This window comes from Epinephelus moara, chromosome 21 (genome assembly GCF_006386435.1).
Source record: "Epinephelus moara isolate mb chromosome 21, YSFRI_EMoa_1.0, whole genome shotgun sequence".
Classification (NCBI taxonomy): Eukaryota; Metazoa; Chordata; class Actinopteri; order Perciformes; family Serranidae; genus Epinephelus; species Epinephelus moara.
The window spans coordinates 14,979,240-15,001,443 of NC_065526.1; the positions used below are offsets into that span (position 1 = coordinate 14,979,240).

General features: G+C 42.3%; 2 protein-coding genes and 1 non-coding gene across 4 annotated transcripts in view; 2 read left to right on the top strand and 1 right to left on the bottom strand.

Annotated features, from left to right (window-relative positions):
* Positions 1-18,232, top strand: part of ano8a (anoctamin 8a) — a 31,886-nt gene extending 13,654 nt beyond the window's left edge. The window contains exons 8-18 of the mRNA XM_050033011.1: positions 1,143-1,304; positions 4,783-4,935; positions 5,247-5,373; positions 5,681-5,736; positions 5,839-5,913; positions 9,202-9,699; positions 10,210-10,350; positions 10,443-10,634; positions 10,751-10,882; positions 12,312-12,422; positions 13,495-18,232. Of these exons, the coding sequence (XP_049888968.1) occupies positions 1,143-1,304; positions 4,783-4,935; positions 5,247-5,373; positions 5,681-5,736; positions 5,839-5,913; positions 9,202-9,699; positions 10,210-10,350; positions 10,443-10,634; positions 10,751-10,882; positions 12,312-12,422; positions 13,495-14,145 (2,298 nt within the window). The 3' untranslated portion in view covers positions 14,146-18,232. The remainder of the gene's footprint in view (positions 1-1,142; positions 1,305-4,782; positions 4,936-5,246; positions 5,374-5,680; positions 5,737-5,838; positions 5,914-9,201; positions 9,700-10,209; positions 10,351-10,442; positions 10,635-10,750; positions 10,883-12,311; positions 12,423-13,494) is intronic.
* Positions 1,808-1,880, top strand: trnak-cuu (transfer RNA lysine (anticodon CUU)). Its single transcript has one exon. It is a non-coding gene; the product is annotated as a tRNA-Lys (tRNA).
* Positions 18,233-18,404: 172 nt separating the features above from the next.
* LOC126382881 (DET1- and DDB1-associated protein 1-like) lies at positions 18,405-21,408 on the bottom strand. Of its 2 annotated transcripts, none has more exons than XM_050033013.1 (5): positions 21,053-21,408; positions 20,753-20,818; positions 19,203-19,254; positions 18,810-18,871; positions 18,405-18,693 (listed from the first exon to the last, which is right to left on the bottom strand). In XM_050033013.1, exons 1-5 carry the CDS (start codon positions 21,059-21,061, stop codon positions 18,589-18,591), a joined length of 294 nt encoding a protein of 97 aa, XP_049888970.1. In that variant the 5' UTR covers positions 21,062-21,408; the 3' UTR covers positions 18,405-18,588. The 2 variants fall into 2 exon arrangements, with proteins under 2 accessions (XP_049888970.1, XP_049888969.1); XM_050033012.1 differs by having other exon boundaries at positions 20,738-20,818.
* Between the last annotated feature and the right edge of the window lie 796 nt (positions 21,409-22,204).

Consider the following 22,204-nt stretch of genomic DNA (forward strand, 5'->3'; position numbering starts at 1 on the left):
GACAAAGTTTTTCTCTGGTGACATAATTTACAGTTGAAGAAAGGTTATAAATGGCAATATATTTTATCGCAATACTCAGCATATCGCAACATATTTAAAATCCCAATAATATAGTCCCGTGACTTAAGTATCATGATAGTATCATATAGTGGATCCTATGGTGATCCCCACCCCATACTCAAAGATATAAAACAAACCTAAAAAGTTTTTTTAAAACAAAAAAATCTGTAACAAAAAAAAAAAATTTTAGTCAGCGTATGCTCAAACACAAAGAAGCTCAAAGCCAAAAATATTTTCTCAAGCACAGGAGTGACTGAATGATGATTCTGTGTGTGTGAACACTTCATTAATGAAGCTTCCAGTCTTTGTTCTAAACTTCAGGTGCTTTCCGTATTGCATACTTTTTCTTTTTACTTTCAGTATGTACTACAGCTGCTCTTAAAATGTATGTACTGTTGCATGTAGGACATACTATTATCTATTATCTCATAACATTACGCCAGAAAAGCATGCTCGGACCTGATGTAGTAGAACATCCTGGTATTTTTGGCATACTGCATTTGACATACTATGTATTGGGACATACTCATACTGCATTTGACATACTATGTATTGGGACATACTAAATATTTCTCTGGCATACTATATAGTATGATAGTGTAGGTATTAGAACGCACAGTTTGTTTCGGATTATACTGGCATTTATCTGAATCTTCAGAGTCTTGAGAGAACAGAGAACACACACAGTTACATGGAGTTTCCTCTGTTCTCTTGAGTGAAAATGTAATTAGCTTTGTTGCCTTGTTTTCTTTTTAATCTCTAAAATCCAGATTCCAGCACAGATGTTCTCGTGTCTTATGTCAAGATGATGATTTGTTGATTTGGTGAATTTGCAGAAACTAATCAATCAAAAAAAGGAAATATTACTGAAAATCACTGAGATTTTGTCTGTTTTGTCGTCTGTGCTCGTACATTTTATATTATTTCCTTTGTGTGCTTTGTAAAGACAAGAATAGAGATTCACAGCACGTAGTACCTACACAGAAAAACAGTACCGGCTTTGGCAACTGAAAACTGCCTGGCACGATCGTACTCTCAAAGGTTATATAAGTATCTTTTGATTCTCTCATGCTCGCTCACAGACCAGCCAGGATATCTGCTGTGTGGTTTTTGCCCTCTTCAATGTTGTGTGGGCGACGCTGTTTCTGGAGCGCTGGAAGAGGCGAGAGGCGGAGCTGGCCTACAGGTGGGGCACCCTGGACACCCCCGCAGAGTCCTTGGAGGAGCCCAGGCCGCAGTTCAGGGTGAGGATTGTTACTGAAATTTGAGCATGGTGCGTAAATGAACAAAGCAGCTGCTGTTTTGTTGTGGTGTACAAAAGGTTTACTTCACCACCAGCTGTATTTGCTCACATCTACTCCCAAACATTCACAGTCACTTGTCAACAGAGCGGCAGATTTCTCACCAAGTGTCCTGCATCAACTGTCACACTACATAGAGTATATTCTCATATTTCAATATACCAACTCCACTGTCCTGCAGTGATTGTCAGTCTGGCTGAGTGGTTTATAAGCAAGCAGTTGCGCAACTCTACCGTGGCTGGAGCAGCTCACAATACCAGGAAATGTGATCGTTATGTTTACAAGAGGAGTGTGTCTTCACGCTCCACGTGCTCTCAGAGAGGAGGGGAGCGGGCGGCCTCTCTCCCGTCCCCCACCACCTCCTGTTGCGTGGAGTGAATAGAAAATTGGGGGGAGGGGATATGGGTGACCCGTTTGAAAAGGCATGTGGAAATGGGGTGTAACATGCCCGGCTAGCTCAGTCGGTAGAGCATGAGACTCTTAATCTCAGGGTCGTGGGTTCGAGCCCCACGTTGGGCGATAGTGTTTTGGAGAGGGACTTCTGGCCAGAGCAACATGGTAAGTAAGAGTATGACTGATAGAAAGAAGATGTGGTATGTGGTCCACCACAATCACATCCTGAATGCATGTCAGCTCCTAAAGAAAGCTGTGAAGACAGAGCAGCTATATCAATGTAATACTCCAGACTGTATAAAAATGATTGTAGCCATGTTGTCACCCACTGGTTTGTAGAATCTTATTTGGACATTCTGGCTGTCACCATCTTGGATTTTTGGAGCCAGAAGCAGGGTTTGGTACACATTAATTTGTTTGTGGTGCACCACCACAACATTAGCATGTGCTGCCACATATAGATGTTCTAGTTTTGGAGCTGCCTCCCTTCCTCTCTCTCAGCAGAGCATACTGTGGGCACAGATGGCATAGCAAAGCATCACGCGCAGTGAGAGCAAAATTCAACAATTCGTTTTGCCTTTTTTTTGTCAAAGCTACTTTAGATGACACTAGCCCCTTTTACACTGCCAGATTTTCCGCGAATGTTGGGCCGTTTTGCCGGCAAGCTGCGAGCGTTTAGACACACAGAGCCGGATTGGCGAGTTGATCCGAGGTGCCCAATTTTACGCCTCGTAGGGTAGTCATATTGGTGGAACCCTTTTAGTTTAAACAGACCAAGGCAGCCTTCCGCAACGGGAGGGGCTGTTGATGACGCCGCACGTGTGACCCACTGGCGGTGGATAAACAGGAAACAGCTGATAGCAGGAATTAGCGAGCAGCTAGTGGCAAGAGGGAAACGCAAACCTGACAGACACTGTACGGGCAGACTTACGAGAGAATCGCAGAAGGACTGACCAGCCGCGGCTTCCCTCCCACGTCATTGTTTATGCCACACGCTGAGCTACACGTTTTGTTACTTGCTCACGCCCCCCATTGCCCCGAAAAAGGCGCATACTGTCTAAACAAAAGTAGGTAGGCGGCATTTTGCCGCACTCCCTGATTTTGTTTTTATACTGCCAATGCTGAAAGAAGACTGATTGGGCTTTCCTGCAAATTTTCACAATTCCTATCTAAAAAGGGCTACTGGTTGCATTCCCATGGAAACTGCACACACTGCGATCCAGTGCTTGGTCAAACCTGTGTAACAGCTGCACAATAAATTTTGCTTTAATTACCTCCGCAGCAGCTGCTCCTCTAATCCATCGATCCAATGCTGCTCCGATCAATCTGACCACAAACTGATCGAAGGAAAGTTTTAAACAGTCAGAAAAGGTTCCACTTGCGCTGTGTTCATGGACCTGCAAAGATGTCCGAATTTAGAGAAGGGACACAGAGTGATCACAAAGGAATGCACACTAGGAAAAAAAAAAAAGGTTTGCCCCGTGGACATCAGCTACCGCCACACATAGAATCAATTGCTGTGGGAAACATGAGAAGTGACCATAGTTGGACGAGATGGTGGCGATAACCCCAACACTAGATGCTAGCTTGGTTAGCACTGTGCATATGCACCTATGGTTAACTGTGATAATGCTAATGCTAATTTTCGCTAGCAGAAAACAGGCTCAGAACTGTTGGACAAAATGTACTTATCAGAAAAACTGAACATCCAAGTCCTTAGAGGGAGTTTTAGTACAAACGCTGAACAATACTTTTTAGGGTGACCAAAATGTTCCTATTAATTTGCATGACCTGAAAACCCACTGATACAGCAACAGCTACAGATTTGGCTTACACCTTTACTCTGTGAATCTAGGGTTACAAGAAATTCACTCGACATGATCAGTGTTGACGCTGTGGTAGTGACCACCTGTCACTTAAAGCAGCCATGCCATTAATTATGAATAACGTCAAGCCTTATTAACATTTAAACAGGCGAGGTAAGGTAAGGTAAGGTAAGGTAAGGTAAACTTAAATGTCCTTTTGGGGCAATTTGAGATACAGACTGTAGTCATGAGTACAACAAAACAGACAGTACAATATGAATACACAGAATCCAGCATCACGTACTGTCAGGGGTAAATCATGGACAATTAGTGGTCACTGCTGGTTAAGATAAGCGATAGACGAGACAAAGGACGATCTGTAATGCTTGGTGCTACATTTAGGGAGGCAAAACCTCCGGCCTGATGGAAGCCTCTGAAACTCAATTGTTGAGAACAAGTGTCGCACACTCTGGCTCCATATGCATTTCTTTTATTTAGTTGACGTTTTGGCCTTTGGGTCTTCTTCAAGGTCAACAAGCTTGTCATTGACATTTCGGCCTTAGGGCCTTCTTCAAGATCAACAACCTTGTTGATCTTGAAGAAGGCCCTAAGGCCGAAATGTCATTAAATAAAAGAAATACATATGGAGCCAGAGTGTGCAAGACTTGTTTCCTACAATCAAGTCTATTGCAAGTTTTTGGTATGCGTTACTTTTATATTTTAAGCATCTGAGACAATAGACAGAGTTAATATATATATAAATACTGACCCCTGGAAATTGTTGTGAACAGGGAAATTAGCTCTAGAGACCAAACCGTGTTTGCAGCAGGCTGTAGCATTAAGGTATACGAGGACTGACTTGCCTTTGGAGCCAGCCTCAAGTGGCCATTACAGGTACTGCAGTTTTCTGCTTTTCGGCTTCATTTTTCAGCCCCTGGAGTTTGCCGCTTGTGTAAAACTCACCAGACAACCTGAAAATATAAATTGGTGTTTCAATTGTAATGTCAGATGTTTTCTGAAAACTGACATGTAACCTGAGACGCAACAGCAAAAGCAGAAATGCAATCAAGCAAACGAGCAGTGATTATGGATTATGGAGCACATTTTGCAGAAACGTTTCCGATCCATTTTCCAGTGAAGATGATTACAATCATGCAAAAAAAACAAACATCTCTAATGCTCTCCCTGGTTTCTGGTTTTCTCTTCCTCTGCTGTCCCCACAGGGAGTGAAGCGCTGCAGTCCCATAACGGGCTGTGAGGAGTTCTACTACCCACCTTGGAAAAGAGCTCTGTTCAGATGGCTGGTCAGCCTGCCCATCTGTCTTCTCTGTCTCTGCTTTGTCTTCCTCGCCATGCTCCTCTGCCTGGAACTGCAGGTTTGAACAGATAACACAGCAGAAATGGAGCTGATACAATCTGGAGCTGATAAATGGGGATGATATTCTATAAATGTAATTATTGTGAAGACTTAAAACCCAAAAACATCAATAAAAACATTTAAACAGCACCAAGACAGAAAGAGTGGAACTACAGTTTATCAGAAAAACTCAAGAGGTTAAACAAAGCACATCCAAATACATCTTGCCAGTTCATATTAATTTAATAGTCTCTTAAAAATAGCTTTGGGAATGGATATGAATGAATAGGACTTATTAAATATTTATCATGATTCTAATGCACCTTGCAGGAAGTGGTGATGGAGATTCAGGAGCTACCTGGTATCACAAGATTCATTCCTAAGATACTTCTGGCCATTACTGTGACCATATGCGATGAAGTGTATAAGAAGATCGCCTACTGGCTTAATGACATGGGTAAGAGACACCACATGAACTCTCCAGGCACAAAATATTATCTCTGTAATATATAATAAAGGAATTACATTACAAGACATCAGATTAAAATGGAACATTTTTGCCTGTGATAATAATTATTGGGTAGGCACTCTTTAAGTATGTATGAGTATATTTTAATGCTGGCTGAATACTGATGTAGGGAGCTTTTAGCTATGAGATTCCTGTCCTTTGCATTCTCTATGAGGCAGTTCAAGGAAAAGCAGTCATGTGGTCACTGTCATCCAGCTGCACATTAACAAATGCTACTCTTTATTTCGTCATCCAGAGAACTACAGACTTCAGAGTGCCTATGAGAATAATCTCATCATCAAGATGGTTTTTGTAAGTCACGCATCCTCCTCTGTTTGTGGCAGATTAGAGACGATTCATCATGACTGAGCATCTGTTTGACTTCCTGTTTGATGTGCTCTGGTTGTTTTGCAGTTTGAATTCATCAATTCGTATCTTAGCCTTTTCTACATTGGATTCTACCTCAAGGACATGGAGCGACTGAAGGAGGTAACAACAACAGTTGGCAGAATCACAAACAATTAGACAAAATATTGGCATCAAAATGACAATATGTAGCTTGTGCTGAGCTGTGGCGACTGGGGCCAAAAGTTGCAACTGACTGCTTGATAAGCCTCCTACCCTCCAAAGCTACTATGCCCCTTTTTACACAGAGATGGCGCGACTGGGGCGCTATTAAGTCCCTTCTCCATGCCTTTACACAGAACCAAACAACAGCAGCATCATTACGCTCTGGTGTGTGATTTTACTTAGTATACCAGTATGGCAGAACAAAAAGAGGCGTGACAGGCTTGATGTTTAACACAGCAGCGTCAGTCTCACGTGTGTTGTCGGCAGCACTTTATAAGCAATAACAATGGTGCTAACGTGGCAACAACAATTATTTACCGTCTCTGTTATATCCTCCTGAGACCTGAACTTTTGTTTGGTATGCATTTTTAATTTCTCCTAGCTATTTGGGATCAGTAAGACCTGTTAGTATAAAAAACTAAACATTGTCAACAATAATAAAGTCACAGTGTCCTCCTAAAGTTGAAATGTCCTTTAACAGGTTGAATATTCCCAAGTACTTTCTAATAAACAGCGTCTTAGCTTGTAACTGTTGCTAAAATTGGTCAAATTTTGTATGGCATATCAAACTACAAACATTATTAATCATAAATAAACAAGTTTCAATCACTAAATTTGATCAGGTTTTGGACCTTGTCCACTTTTGTGATGGCATCGGCAGCAGACTGACTTGGCAGAGATGGCTGCCATCTTGTTTTTACATGGATTAGTGTATTGTGGTCTTACTACCACCACATGGCACAAAAGAGTGTCTACGAATGAGGACAAGAGGTCTGAGTTAAGTAGAATGAGGTATAAGGTCAAGTAAACCCAAAATGTAATGTCCTCATACGAGGACACAGAGTCTCAGGAGGATATGGCAGCTGATCTCATCCTCTGCTCAGAGGGTAAGAAGCTCCCGGACCTCATTGTTTTCCCAATCTGCGGACATTTTCAGCCACTGTTCTTCTTCTTTGAGTTAGCCACTAACTGCTATCATCTACTTTTTAAATCTCCTGTGGTGGGTTGCACATATAACACGTCATCAAAAACGCCACACCTGTCCTGCCCATGGTCCCATCCTGCTGGCTGTCCTGTTTATACAGACACACTTTCAGTGTTGTTACTACCTCCTGTGGCAGCTTAAAGGTGAGACAATTCTGTCCCCCCATTCTACGATCGTACCTTATGTACAGAACGGTGAGGTGGCATAATAGCGTGACATTCCCACCTTGAACAGGCAGTGTAAAAGGAGCTTATGTCTGCCTGATAAGCTTTCCATTGTCACATGGTTTCTTGGTCATTTCAAAACAATTGGTCCTTGATTTCAGACAGAGGCAGATAGAAGCAGGCTTCTCAATTTTGGTTTGAATGAAGCTAACGTTAGCTATATTAGTTGACTGGAAATGCTGCCTCTGGTGGACTTTTGATATTTCCAGCTGACTCGTTTCAAAACAAGAATCTTGTAAACAGGCTCTTAAAGGGATAGTGCACCCAGAAATAAAAATTCAGCCATTATCTACTCACCCATATGCCGATGGAGGCTCAGGTGAGGTTTTAGAGTCCTCACAACACTTACGGAGATCCCAGGGGAGAGGAGTTACACTTGGATCACTAAGGACGAGCAGTATGGAGATATTTTGTGGTTTTATGTGTTTTTGGACGTTTGAATCTGGGGCACCGTAAGCCTGCATTAGGTGGAGTTGTGCTGCTACCCACTCTTCCCTTGGATCTCCGTAAGTGCTGTGGGGACTCTAAAACTTCACCTGAGCCTCCCTCGGCATATGGGTGAGTAGATAATGGCTGAATTGTCATTTTTGGGTGCGCTATCCCTTTAAGTATACACTTGAGGCTAAAGCTGCAACAGGCCAAAAGTCAGCATCCTCACCAGTTGATGATTCATGTAGACCAGGGGTTTGGAACTGAAGGCCCACTTCTGATTGTCAAAAAATTTCCAAGGACCACCTTCCCAAACAAATGTTAAAAAACATAACATGATAAAGAAGAATGTATAATGCCAGTGTCCCTGTTAATGATGACTTTCTGCTGTGTCTGAAGCCTGTCCCTCTTTACTTGGTAAATATTCTTTTGGCTTCTCAACACATCCCAGCTGCTTAGTGTTTAAGTGTCTCTGGAGCTTCTATGAATTTAGCGCCTCATTTGACAGCGCCTCAGCATCACTGCCTGCCATTATGAATCCAAATTGAATGCATTTAGGATCACATTTCCTCACCACACACTTTAGCCAAGACCACTAGTTTAGAATCTCTGATGTAGAGGACAAATAGATAGCATCAATCTTTCATTGCAGTGTTTAGCAAATTGGTCCTAGCATTACAAGTATGACAAGGAAAAATGTGAGATAATTTCATTATTACCCTGTTTGGCTGCTAAGCTTACCTACTTGTTGCGTACTCATAATTTCAAATATTATTTTACTTTTAATGTTCTAAGAGAAAAGGCTTTTTAAATGCTGCTGTGTAATGCTATTTAAGGTAATGTTGTAGGAGTCGTCCAAGAAAGAGCAGTATAGAGCTCCTAACATTACCCTAAACATGGATAGCATCCAGGTTCAGCTACACAATAATAAAATACTACACTGTACATAATGCTATTCAGCTACTACAGTTGGTTAGCTAGTTAGGCAGCTCACAATAGCATCTTAAAAATCAAAGCTTGACCATGTCCTAAGGAACAGAGCCGGTTCCATTATGTGAAGCCATTGGGCCCTGAGCTCCAACTTTTGTTGGAAAGAACAGGGCTCTGCCTCAAAAGGTGTATCCAGTTCTCTTTGGTGGATGGTGGACATGATTGACATGATTGGACAGTCACTGTTCTGGGGGAGGGTGTAGCAAATGATGATTACAGAAAAGTGGAATTAAAATTAGCTACTATACCAGACCAAGTAAGGCTTCAGCAGCAAAACCCCTGCGTGTTTTGAATAGGTGCATTTTATCACTAATCAATTATACTTTTCATTTGTAAGAGGAAGAATATGATATTTCGTCTTTGAAGAGTTACATAGTACACCTTAAATGTCATGTGGTGTGTCACATGCTGTAGGTATCGTGGGATCATGTCAGGCAGTGACCTGCATTTGTACTTTCAGTCAGACTGAATATCTACATCAGATGTGCTTGATAAACACTTTTTGAATGTGTGCATGTGTTTCCTGTTTTGCACTTCTCACATTCAGCACAGTAACAGATGTTGTCCTGCTCTTCACAGATGCTAGCCACTCTACTGATCTTCCGCCAGTTCCTACAGAACATCAAAGAGGTTCTCCAGCCTTATCTCTACGAGCAAAACAAGCTGGGCGTCTTCACCCCCAAAGTGCTGTGGGAGCTGCTCCAGACCATCATACTCAAGTACGGCCGCCTGGCTCTGGGAAAGGCCCAAGCCTCGATGACAGGCTACTCCTTCCTGGGTCCCAAAGGGATCCCCGTCACTCACACTGCTAACGGCAACCCAGAGCAGAAGAAAAGAGGGGATCTGAAAGCTGGATTCAGGCTGACGGAAGAGGAGTGGGACATGAACGACAGCAATCTGAAGCAACGTAAAGTCAGCTTCACTGAGAAGGTTGACTACCAGGATGTCATGACAGAAACGCTGCCGGTGGATCGCAGCTGCCTTGAGGACAGTCCTACACTGGTGGAGGAAGGGATGGATCCGTCAAGCATTTTTGACAGTTGTGATGAGGACAGCGACTGTGAATCGCTGTCTCAAGTATGTGGTCGATTTGTTATAATAGTTTATGATTATGGCTTCTTTGTCTACTTAAAAAAAACCCACTCCATCTCAACCAGTGATTTTGTTTGAAATGATACCTTTCCACTTTTTTAAAGAAACATAAATATGTTTTTATGCTCAATTCTTTCCAATATACCAAGATTACATGTTTCCCTGATGTTAGCATGTAGCGTCATTTAGCAGAGTAGGCTACATAATATAAACACTTGCAGTAGCGTGCCTGGAGCAGATGGCCATCTAAAGAAATCTGGCCAGCGTTGAAAAAACTGTTGGAAAAAGATTGTTCAGAACGATAGGAAACTATAGCACTGTAAGTAAAACAGAAAATACAGAAAAGCATAATAGGTCGTCTTTAAGTGATATCATGACTGTGGTGATTGATATGAAATCATCCAGGTAGTACACTGACAGATCAAAATGAAACTATGTGTCTTTGTAAAGGAAGCACTGTAAACTGACGAGTATTCCACTGTGTCCTCTCCAAAGGAATCTGAATCTCTGTGTCAGAAAAGAAAGAACGTCAGTGAGGAGAAAGAGCATAAGAAGTCATGGATGGATCCACCAGAGGAACCCAAAACTGTCACTTTGACCCAAGCTGAGATTGAGAGCTGCATGCAGACATACGAGGTGGGACTCTTAATTTTCTGGGACTCTAATTTTACTTTTCAACCTTGCATCACACAAAATCATCTATATTTCATGATGTTTCACCCTGACAGGATACGCTTCAGGACTACCAGGAAATGTTCATCCAGTTTGGCTACGTGGTGCTCTTCTCCTCTGCGTTTCCCCTGGCGGCCATGTGTGCTCTTATCAACAACATCATCGAGATCCGCAGCGACGCCCTGAAGCTCTGCACCGGCCTGCAGAGACCATTCGGACAGAGGGTGGAGAACATCGGACAGTGGCAGGTCAGTGTGGTTTTGTTTTGGGGAAATGTCAGAAGAGCCCGCCAGGCTGCTTTGTTCACAGTGAGGGAATCTGACAGCCTGTAAATATCTCTACTCTCTCTTTCTCTCAACGTCAGACTGCAATGGAGGCCATGGGTTTGATAGCCATTATAGTTAACTGTTACCTGATTGGTCAGTGTGGGCAGCTACAGCGTCTGTTCCCCTGGTTGAGTCCTGAGATGACCATCATCTCCATCGTCTTACTGGAGGTACGCACTGCGCTGTGTGTGTGATAAATGCAGGTTTGTCCATGGAGAGTTGAGTTTTAAAGGGACTAAAGCCCCGTTTCCACCAAACACTTTGGAACCTAAAGTCACCCTTCAGACATGGTACCCTAGCTTTTCCACCACAAACAGTACCCTTAAATGTGGGCGGGGTTGTTGTCACTCACTGCTCCGTCCAGCACTCGCTGTAAATCTGCACCTTGTTTATCGTCCGCAGAACGAGGCTGCACGCCAACATTTTCAGAACAAAATAAAACAGGCTGCAGTGAGAGTCTCTCTCAATGAGACATCTAAGAATAGCCGGTTTGGGGCGTTGGTAGCTTAGTGGATAGTGCCAGCGCCCCATGCATAGAGGTGATGCCTCACTGCAGCGGTCGCAAGCTCGACCCCGGCTTGCAACACTTTGCTGCATGTCGCCCCCCCCCACTCTCTGTCTTCCCATTTCACACAGTCCTATACATTAAAGGCAAATAGCCCAAAAAAAAAATCTTTAAAAAAAAAAATACCGGGTTTGTGCATTTAGTCCTTCTCAGGCAAGCTCAGGGGCTTAGTGTTGCTGAAGCTCCATGACGCTTTTTTTTTTTCTCTCCGAGTGAGGATTAAATATATATAGTTTATATAACCTGGCCGAAATTAATACATATAAACGCTTCAAGATCCACTCATTACTAAATGTGTATGTCATATAAAAACTAAAGTAATGGTCAAAGTTGTCACGTGGAATATTTAAGGTGTGTTGATGGATTCAGGTCGTCAACTCATGCAGTGAGTAACATTACAAGTTAACGTTCCACCTTAAAAGTTGCCGGCAGTCGGCCCAGTGAGTTAAGATATTTTTCTCCGACTCCAGCTGCTGTGAGAGGCAGCAAAACATCCTTTCATTTTATAGTCACAGTTTACTAATAAAACTCTCCACAGTATGAACAGTGGTTACATGAGCCTCAAAACCAGCCACAATTCAGCCCTGAGCAGAGTGACCATCCTCTGTTGACCAATCAACGTACTGCAGTGTTCACAGCTCCACCTTTTAGTACCAGATCTGTGTGCTAGGTACCCCAACAGAGGGGGGACCAAAAGTGGGGACGTTACAGAACGGTTCCATTGGTACCACCCTGAACTGAACCATACTGCTCGGTGGAAACGGGGCTAAAATGACACTTTATATTATATTACTAAAGAAATAAAATGTGCATGGCCTGCTCTGTTTTGTTGTGACTTCTTAAAACCTTCAGAATCTGATTTTTTTGATCCAGAGGTTCATTATTGAACACAAAACCTCACATAACTTTTTGGTATGTGTGTGAGTTGTGTTGTTTGGTCTGTAAAAAAAAACAGAACGAGAAACAGAATGTGATTGTGACTTGATGTTAACCGTGTGTTGAGCCTGTCCCTTTGTGGTCTTGGTGGTTTACAGCACTTTGCAATCCTCCTAAAGTACATCATCCATGTTGCCATCCCTGATATCCCTGGCTGGGTTGCAGAAGAGATGGCCAAGCTAGAGTACCGACGAAGGGAAGCTTTCAAGGTATAGTTGTGTCATAGCTTGAAAGACCTTCGGCCAACGTAAGGCTTGCTGCTGGCTGCACTCTGTGCAGTTTATATTATATCTCTATATACGTACCCCTTTGTGTCATGCAGCCTTTTGGTGTGGGTTGTTAAAAACTGTGCAGTAGTGCAGCTTTTTCTGACTGTCCAAAAGAAAAAACTGTTTGTTTGTCTGTATAGTGTTGTTATCACATCAGTGGCCTTTATCTCAGTGGTGTCTTAATCCTCTCACACATCGTTACTGGTAAATAAATTGGACACTGCTAGTGATTTTCACTATTAACACATGTATTTTGATCAGGAACATTTTTGTCTCGTGGATATTAACGCATGCCATAGCAATGCTGGAATAGATAGGGCAGAAGGCAGTGCAGCAGATGGTGGTATACAACACATATGGATGCCAGCAGCCATAAAACTCAACAGCAGAAGAAGAAGATGGGGGTAGGCTGGATGTACGTGTATGTGGCTGGAGACAAAAAAGACAGACCTTTACATGCTTGTTTCTGCAATGCTGCAGCTTCCACTCACAACACAGCTGTGCCGACATTTTCTCAGAAGTATCAGGAGGCTCTGGGTTGGGAAATTGGCAGTACAGATTTCCTGAATATCAATCCTTGAGTCCCATTCACACGACTCCATGCAGGAAATGATCCTGAACGTTTCAGAGATACACTGCATGTGTGAAAGAGGCTTTTGATGAGTCTTGTCGAGATTAAAAAAAAGAGCCCATCTATGAGCAGGAGTCAGCATATTTAGTGTAAACACAGCTTGTTTGTGTTTGTGTGAGCTCTCTGCTGGAGAGGATGACAACTAGGGCACAGAGGCACAGTTACTCTATGTACACACATCTAAAGATAGATAACTGCTAACAACGTTACCTCACAGGATAGATAGATAGATAGATAGATAGATAGATAGATATGTGTTACAGCTGAAGGCTATTCAGGTACAGTTTTCTTCTCTCTTTTCCTGTTTCACTGTCTTTTTCTGTCCGTGACTCTTCCTCTCTCCTCCTCTGTGTCTTCATTTAAACACGCCTCCCCATATAGAAGCACGAGCAGCAGGCCCAGCAGCACTTCCAACAGCAGCTCAGACGCCGGCGTGAAGAGGAGGAGCTCCAGCGTCAGGCTGAGCTGCAGGCCGAGGCCCGTCAGGAGAGCGACCACAGGGCAGACACGCAGCACCAGCACCACCACGACAAAGCACCGGGGGGCAAGGCAGGGGACAAACCCAAGAGACCCAGCTCTCTGCTGGGGAACAACAATGTGATGAAGCTGAAGCAGATCATCCCTCTGCAGGGGAAGTTTTCCTCCAGCACGTCTCGCTCACCAGCTCAGTCCCCAACAGGAGGTGAGGCGAAGCTCCCAGGATTTCTCAAGTTCTTGAAGTCGCCTGAGATGAAAAAGGAGCCAGCGGTGGCAGCTGGAGCTCCAGCCTCAACAGTGACCTCCTCTGTTCCCCCTAGTGGCCAGGAGAGGTCACAGTCCCCCAACAGGACATTCAGTCCTGGGAAACTGTTCAGCTTCAGCAAGTCAGAGGGGACAGTGGTGTGTGTGAACGGGACACAACCACTGCCCCAGCCTGCTAACGCTCAGCCCAGCAGGGGCGACTTAAACACATCGCTGGAGGAATTACCTTCCAATGAGTCAGATAAAGGAGAATCAAGACAATTGACTGATTTAGAAAACTCTAAGAGTTAATAAACGTTCAACCAATGTAATATGATGAAGAGCAATGTACAAATGTTCAGGCAACATTCAGAGACACACCTGTACCGTAAGAGAACACATTAGTCACAAGGACCACATGTAAAGGTCAGCGAGCGGTAGACTTTCACTCTTGATGCAACTTACTTCGCACAAGGTATTATACTGTATCCATTAACACTTGATTATCTAACTTCCATGTAAAATATGTACAGTAAGTGTAACTGCTCGAATGGGGCTTGACTAACCTTTACTTAAGGTTAAAATACTGCATGACTGCCTGGTTTTTAACAGCACCAGAACAGATTATGTTGATGTGGAGGATCTTTCGTTCCAAACCCAGATCATTAAAGGTCCAGTGTGCAGGATTTAGGGGGTGTATTGACAGAAAAGGAATGTAGTATTATAAGAATGTTCTCTTTAGTGTACAATCACCTGAAAATAAGAACAGTTGTGTTTTTGTTACCTTAGAGCGAGCCATTCATGTTTACACTACGGGTGGATCCTCGTCCACAGATATCGGCATGTTTTTACAGTAGCCCGCAACGGCAAACCAAACATTGGGTCTAGATAGAGCCATTCATGTTTTTGTGTCGGCCACTGTTGTAAGTAGCCCCTCCATGACACGCAGTGTAGAAAAAACTCAGACTTTTTTAACGTGAAACTGCTTTAATCAGTGTTTTTACCAGTTTAAATCACCAGGTCCGTTAGTTTCGGAAAGGATGACACCTCTGCGGATAATTCAGCTCCCAATAAAAACCTCCTGAACATCTGGATCCTAAGTTATCAGAGAAAAAAGGTGAGCACACATTAGCAGGTACTAGGCTAGCGGTACATCTGCAACAAGCCCAAACAGCATCAAAGAAACACTAATTTTAACACGACACCACTTTATTCAGTGTTTTTACTTGTTTGAAACACCAGGTCCATTTGTTTTGGAGAGAAGGAGACCTCTGTGGATAATTTCGGCTCCCAGTAAAAACCTCCTGAACGTCTGGATCTTAAGTTATTAGAGAAAAAAGGTGAGCACACATTAGCAAGTGCTAGGCTAGCAGCCTGTCTGCCACAAGCCCAAACAGCATCAGAGAAACACTAATTTGTAACGTGAAAGGTGAGCACATATCAGCAGGTGCTGGGCTAGCAGCCTGTCTGCAACAAGCTGAAGTAGCATCAAAGAAACACTAATTTGTAATACGAAACTGCTTTATTCAGTGTTTTTACTCGTTTGAAACACCAGGTCCGTTAGTTTTGGAAAGGATGACACCTCTGCGGATAATTCGGCCCCCGGTAAAAACTTCCTGATCGTCTGGATCTTATGTTATCAGAGAAAAACGGTGAGCACACATTCGCAGATGCTGGGCTAGTGACACATCTGCAACAAGCCGAAACAGCGTCGGAGAGACACTAATTTGTAACATGAAACTGCTTTATTGGCTGTTTTTACCACTTTAAATCACCAGGGCCATTTGTATTGGAGAGGAAGAGACTTCTGCAGATATTTCGGCTCCCAGTAAAAAAAAATTCCTGAACATCTGGATCTTAAGTTATCAGAGAAAAAAGGTGAGCACACATTAGCAAGTGCTAGGCTAGCTGCACATCTGCAACAAGCCCAAACAGCATCAGAGAAACACTAATTTTAACACGAAACCACTTTATTCAGTGTTTTTACCAGTTTAAATCACTAGGTCTGTTTGTTTCGGAAAGGAAGAGACCTCTGCGGATAATTCGGCTCCCAGTAAAGTCTTCCCAAACGTCTGGATGTTAGGTTACCAGAGAACAAAGGTGAGCACACATAAGCAACAAGCTGAAACAGCATCGTAGAGACACTAATCTGTAACATGAAACTGCTTTATTCAGTGATTTTACTGGTTTGTTTTGGAAAGGAAGAGACCTCTGTGGATAATTTGCCAATAAAAAACTTTAAGAACATTGGATACTGAAGAAATTCTAACCTGGAGAGGTTTCAGCTGGTTGCACACTGCAGTCCTCACTGCTAGACGCCACTAAATCCACCTAAATCGTACTCACTGGACCTTTATTGGACACAAACAGCAGCTTCCTATTCCAGGTTTGTTTCTCATCCTGATGCCTGTATTGAATGCATGTTGCATCATGTGCATGCATTACACGTCCATCATGTCTTTTTCAGTTGTAAAGCACTTTTTAAAGCCATCGTATTCTTCTGCAATAGGTCAAATTATATTCACTGTGACCATAAAAAAATATTCTATTTTTCTTAACTTTGATTTTCTATGAATTATTTTACTACATAAATTAGTGAATGTACTTCTATGATGCAAATAAATCTCACTTGAATAAACATCCATCAAGAGATAAAGCATTGGCTGATTTTGTTAACTGTAAAAATGTAATGCTGGATTGTGGACGTTTGCTGGGTTGGTTTGTTTCCTTGGATTAGGACATGTATGAACACTAACAGTTGAAAGAGAACATACACACTCTTGCGTAAGTACAAACCTATGAAGGATGTCTTTGCCAGATGATCTTTTCCCCTTCAAGGGACAGATACACATCTTGCCTCTTACCTGTAGTGCTATTTATCAGTCTAACTTGTTTCACCCCAAAAAACACTGCCATTAACTCGGAGTTGTAGCTTTTACTGTATGTCATAGTGTAATCTATACAAGAACAAGATCTGAAATTGACAATACATTTATACAACTCAAAAGCAAAGCATTTGACAATAAACACATTCCAAACTTAATTAGGTGACGAAATACAAACCATATAACAAAAGTAGAATTAGCTAACTCTTCTATGAAGAGCCGGGAAAACAAAACTGCACGTCTCTGTTTTATAGTCATACTCGAGAACCTTACAGTGCATGTTCTACTTGGATAAGCAGCCTGACTGCACATAAACTCTGTAATCTTTGAACAGCAACATGTAACAAAAGAACAAAAATGTACATTTATAGACTCAACGGAGAGTCGTGCCAAACATTATTGAAAATGTGGCAAATACAATTTGTGAGGCTCCTAAAGGTGCAAAGCAAACTAAGCAAAATGCTTTAGTTTGTATTGACTGGACTCTGGTTTGCATCCCTCCAGGGTTCAGGAACAAATTGGCTAAACAAAATCAGATGACAATATGGCTAACCTGGGGAAGACATTACAGAGCGAGTCGCTGTCTTGTTACCTGATAAAAAGGGTCAGAACAATCACAATATACATACTGTACAAATATACAGGACTTGTGAAGCTTTACGACGAGTGTCAACGACTTTATGAGCAGCAAACACAGGCTGGTTATTTAGCCCTGCTGTCACAAGCTTGTGAGTCCAAACACACATTTCCACAATATTGCTTAAGCTTTTGAAGAAATGTGACTGACAGCAGTCCATACGGGTAGCCTACACAGCAGTACAGCTACATTATAAATTTAATCAAAACTGTAGTCATCACCTGTTCCACAAAATATTGCGCTAATCTTGCATTTCCAAAGACACACATGCTGCTCATAAAGTGGTGACCTCAACCTACCGAGCATCAAACTTAGAATATGGCTACAAAATCTGCAGATCACTCTGTACAAAAACACATCTCATTCTCTTGTATGAGTGTATTGGCTTGAATGTATCTTCACAGACATACTAATATCCACTCAACTCAACAGTGGTTCATGTCTTCACCTGAAACAACAATGTAAACCGAGGGGTCACTCTAAGACATAGTGAAAACACACTCGCTTCCATTTAAGGCAACAAATCATCTCTCATCTGGAGGAAACAGATGAACATTTCTTTCAGCACTCAACTTTTCCTGCAACAACAGCAAACCCTGAATGGATTATTAAATCTAAGCAACACTGCAGTGTTATTTTCAGTTACTGTAATGACAGTAATCACATAAAGGATGAGCTAAAAATAACATTTTTAGGACCACTGTCATTACGTGATTCAAAACTAAAAGTTCTTAATGGAGTGGGAGCCACAAAAGATGGCATTAAACACTTAAATTAAAACATGCATATCTCAGAGATGGTTTGAATAACAGCTCTAAACAGCATTAAACCCTTAAATAGCAGCATAGGAGCTGCATTTTTTTTTTTTTTTTTTAAATGTGAGCATAAGTGAAGGAAAAGCAGAGGGGCTGAGGAATAAGGAGGTAGATGTATGTTATTTTCAAACTACAAATACGGAAATCTGAGGCAGAGGTGTCTTGGAAGTAAAAATACTGGGCGAAAGTAGTAAATTGAGGAATAAAGTATTTGGTTAATGAGGGAATCTGAAGTCAAATGCAAACATTAAGACCAGTGTTTATTTAGGATTAATGTCATGCCGGTTGTGGTGTGAAATGTGAAATGTATGGATCCGTGTGTGCTTCAGTGTCAAGGCCTATATTCTGCATCTGTGTGTGCATTTTTTTTGTTTGTACAGGTCAGTCTCTGCTGGGTGTGCAGCAACAGCACAGCGATTCATGAGTCGTCATTCAGCTCCCGGCTGTCTGTTCTGGCAATTTTCCGCGGCGGCGCCGTGTTCTCGCCCTCTCCTTGATCCTGCTCTCGCTTTTTTGCTGCATTCTGATAAAGTAAGAAAGACACATTTAACGAAGCACAGAACAACTGGATATCTGCTGTCATAACCTTAACAATTAGCACCCACTGTCTCCTTGATTACATTAACTGTGTTGAAATACCTTTTTGTCCCACTGTTGATGAAGATATCGCAATAGGATGTTTGTCTTCTCTGTGACAATGACTGAGGAGAGACAACACAGACACTGATTGAGACACAAAGTTAAAAGACGCAGGGAAGAGAGAATGTAACTGAAATCAGCTGCTTCCATCCATAGTATTAAATTGATAAACAAGCTGAGTCATGACTACACTGTCACGATGGAACTGAAGGTGATTTCCACTAATCAAAGCCTGAAAATGACATCATTACAAAGCAAAGACAAAAGCTGTGATGTGTGCTTGGGGTTTACTCTTTTCCTAAGATACACCTACAATATATTTAATCTACTGTGACAGAAAGCGAGCACTAGTTCCCCCTGCTCTGTAAACATTTAAAAAGTGAGTGCACTTACTCTGCTCTGATGGATATTCCCGAGTTGGAAGATATACCGATGGTCGGCGGTTCTAAAATGATATTGAGATACATGTCAGTCTATAAATTAGCAGGAATTATCCGAACAGAAGAAGTACTACCATGTGACAACATTTCTTGAATTTAAAGAAATACTTCACCCACAAAATCACCATTTCTTTATCAATTAGTCATGTCAAGTTTGTTTTTCTCACATGCCTCTATGGAAAATGGCAAATGTATCGATTTATTGATTGACAGGGGACCATGTCTAACAACAGCATATCAAAACATCCGTTTACAAACTCTCAGACAACTCGTGCAGTATAACCCAAGTATCATTTCTCCAGTCCAGTGGTGTAGTGGAGGGTATTCACAGGTATAGAGAGTATTCCCACCTCTTTTTCTGGCCGATACAGTATACCCATTTATCAGCCAAAAAGTCATTGGAATATATAAAAGAGTAAACCCACTTCCTACTTTGTTACTTACCCATCTACTTAGCAGCAAACCAACCTCATCAACTACCACTACAAGACTGATCCAGTCATGTACTTATACCTTTAACTGAATTGAAAGTGAAACTTGTCTAGTCTTACTTCAAAGCCAAGCTCTAACACCAAGGGGGGGTTTTAGCAACAAAATACATGTGTTTCAAAAGTATATGTGTCTGCAACTGGAAAAATGAGATTTGGACTATACCGTGTGACTTTGTAAACAGATGTTTTGTTATAGATTTGCTGTTGTTCAGCATGATCTTCAATCAATCAGTGAACCATTAGGTTCGTTCGAGATGAGCCAGTCCTGCGCAGATTCGATCACCGGCGATCGGCGCACAATGCATGCCGGTTAGTTTTGTGTCCGACTTCATCCCGACTTGCTCTGACGTATTACAAAAGTGGACGGCGATAAAGCCGCGAGAGCGAGGCGGCCGCAGTTTTTAGAGCCAGGCGCTGCAGTTGCTCTCCACCGACTGCACCGCCTGGCTCTCACCTGATCTAACAGCTGATTGGTTCAGATGTCGACTCAACAATATGACGTTTTCGATAAACTACTCATTTTTGTTGAATTTGAGATTAAGATTGTATTTGTCTGACCTGAAGGTTTATTCTGTGAACAGAAAACATGTTGTGTGACTGATGGTGAAAACAAACTGATATATGGGTCTGATCACTTTTTTAATGCATTGACATCATTCCAGACAGGATGTTAGTGTGTCTGTGACTTCCTGTACGGACTGAAGGCTGCTGGAAACTGTCGGGAAACTGTCCGACTTCACAGCTTTTTGTCACCGCCCCCCGCTGCGGCCGCCTGCTCTCGTCTACTTTCCAGGCGAGGCGCATTTCATCTCGAACGAGCCTAATGTGTCTGCAGTTATCTGTAGAGGCATGTGAGCAGAGCAAATATTTCCTCAGAGTTTCAAGAGAACAAGGCATGACTATTTTACAAATGGTCCTTTTGAGGGTTAAAGACCGACATCACATTCACAACATGATAATTTGTCTCAGCATTTTGAGAACTAATAAAATGACTTACTGATGCTTTACATACAGAGTCTGCATGGAACCTGCTGAAGTTGTTTTTGTTGTAGACAGGCAGCCCCTTCAGGAAATCTGACTGTGAGCAGAACAGAATAATATAACCAAAAGTATTAACCAAGGCCAGACACCACAGCCATACCTGGGTAATACAGTAGAACTTTGGAGTAATGTGGTCTAAAGTGACAGAGTACTTGAAGTGCGTACGTTACTACTCGCCACCATGTCAGCAATATGTCTTTCGAAGCCGATTACAGCCAACTTATATCACTTATATCTAAATAATTCAGCAAAGAGTAAGCTGTGAACCTACCTTCTCCATTTCTGACTGTCCCGCTCTTCGTCCGTTAACCCGCTGGAGTGAAAACGAGCAAATGCTACTGTTTTAGCTAGCTAGCTAACGTTAATGCTAGCTACTAAGCCTTGTTGTCTTTGTCGTACCCGTAGAAACCGGTTTGTTTACCCGTTCGACAGCTTCTTGCGACCGCTACAAAACATAAACTACGTATAGCTTCGATGTGAATGCATCACGACACTTCAATTACCTGGAGACATCAACTCATAGTACAGTAACGACACCAAAACTAAAATTGAACGTCCTTACGAAGCTAACTTGCTACTAGTTCATAACTCCATTTTTGTTGTTCGTCTGTTCGGGGGCGGTTACGTTTCGAGATTCGACGCACCTGATTGGTTGGGCAGTGGTAGGTGCGTGAAGACAGAGGACAAGCTATGCGCTGATTGGCTAGAAAGTGATTATGTAACAGAGCAATCCGCCAATCCGAGGGGGGTTGTGGCATGGAGCTCTGATGATAACAACACAAGTACTTTACAGCATGTCCTCCTCTCTGCACATTATGTATCCATGCATCTCTCAGCTGCTGCTAACAATAATAACAACAACAACAATGTTTTATTTATATGTCTATTTATGTTTTAAGTGTTATGACATACCACAAAATTTCAATTAAAAGCCTAGTCTATCTATCTATCTATCTATCTAAACACACACACATATCCACATATGGGCAGCAGTAGCTTAGTCCATAGGGCCGGTTCAAGTCTCCTTACTGACCAAATATGGAGCGTGGACTGGCAGTTGGAGAGGTGCTAGGTCACCTCCTGGGCACTTCTGAGGTGCCCTTGAGCAAGGCACTGAACTTCAAACTGCTCCGGGCGCCTGTCCAAGGCAGCCCCCTCACTCTGACATCTCTCCATTTAATTCATGTATAGCTCCTGTTTGTGCATGTGTATTTCAGGCCTGTGCGTACATGACAACCAAGTGAAAAATATATAATTTCCCCTCTGAGATTAATCAAGTTGTGTTTAACATACCTTACATACCACTTAATGTGCAGTAATATTTATAGGCTTATACTGTGCAATACTTTTTCAAAAAATATACTACCCACCATGTATTTCAGTTCCCCTGAGCAGCTATCAATCATGGACATACAGTATCTGT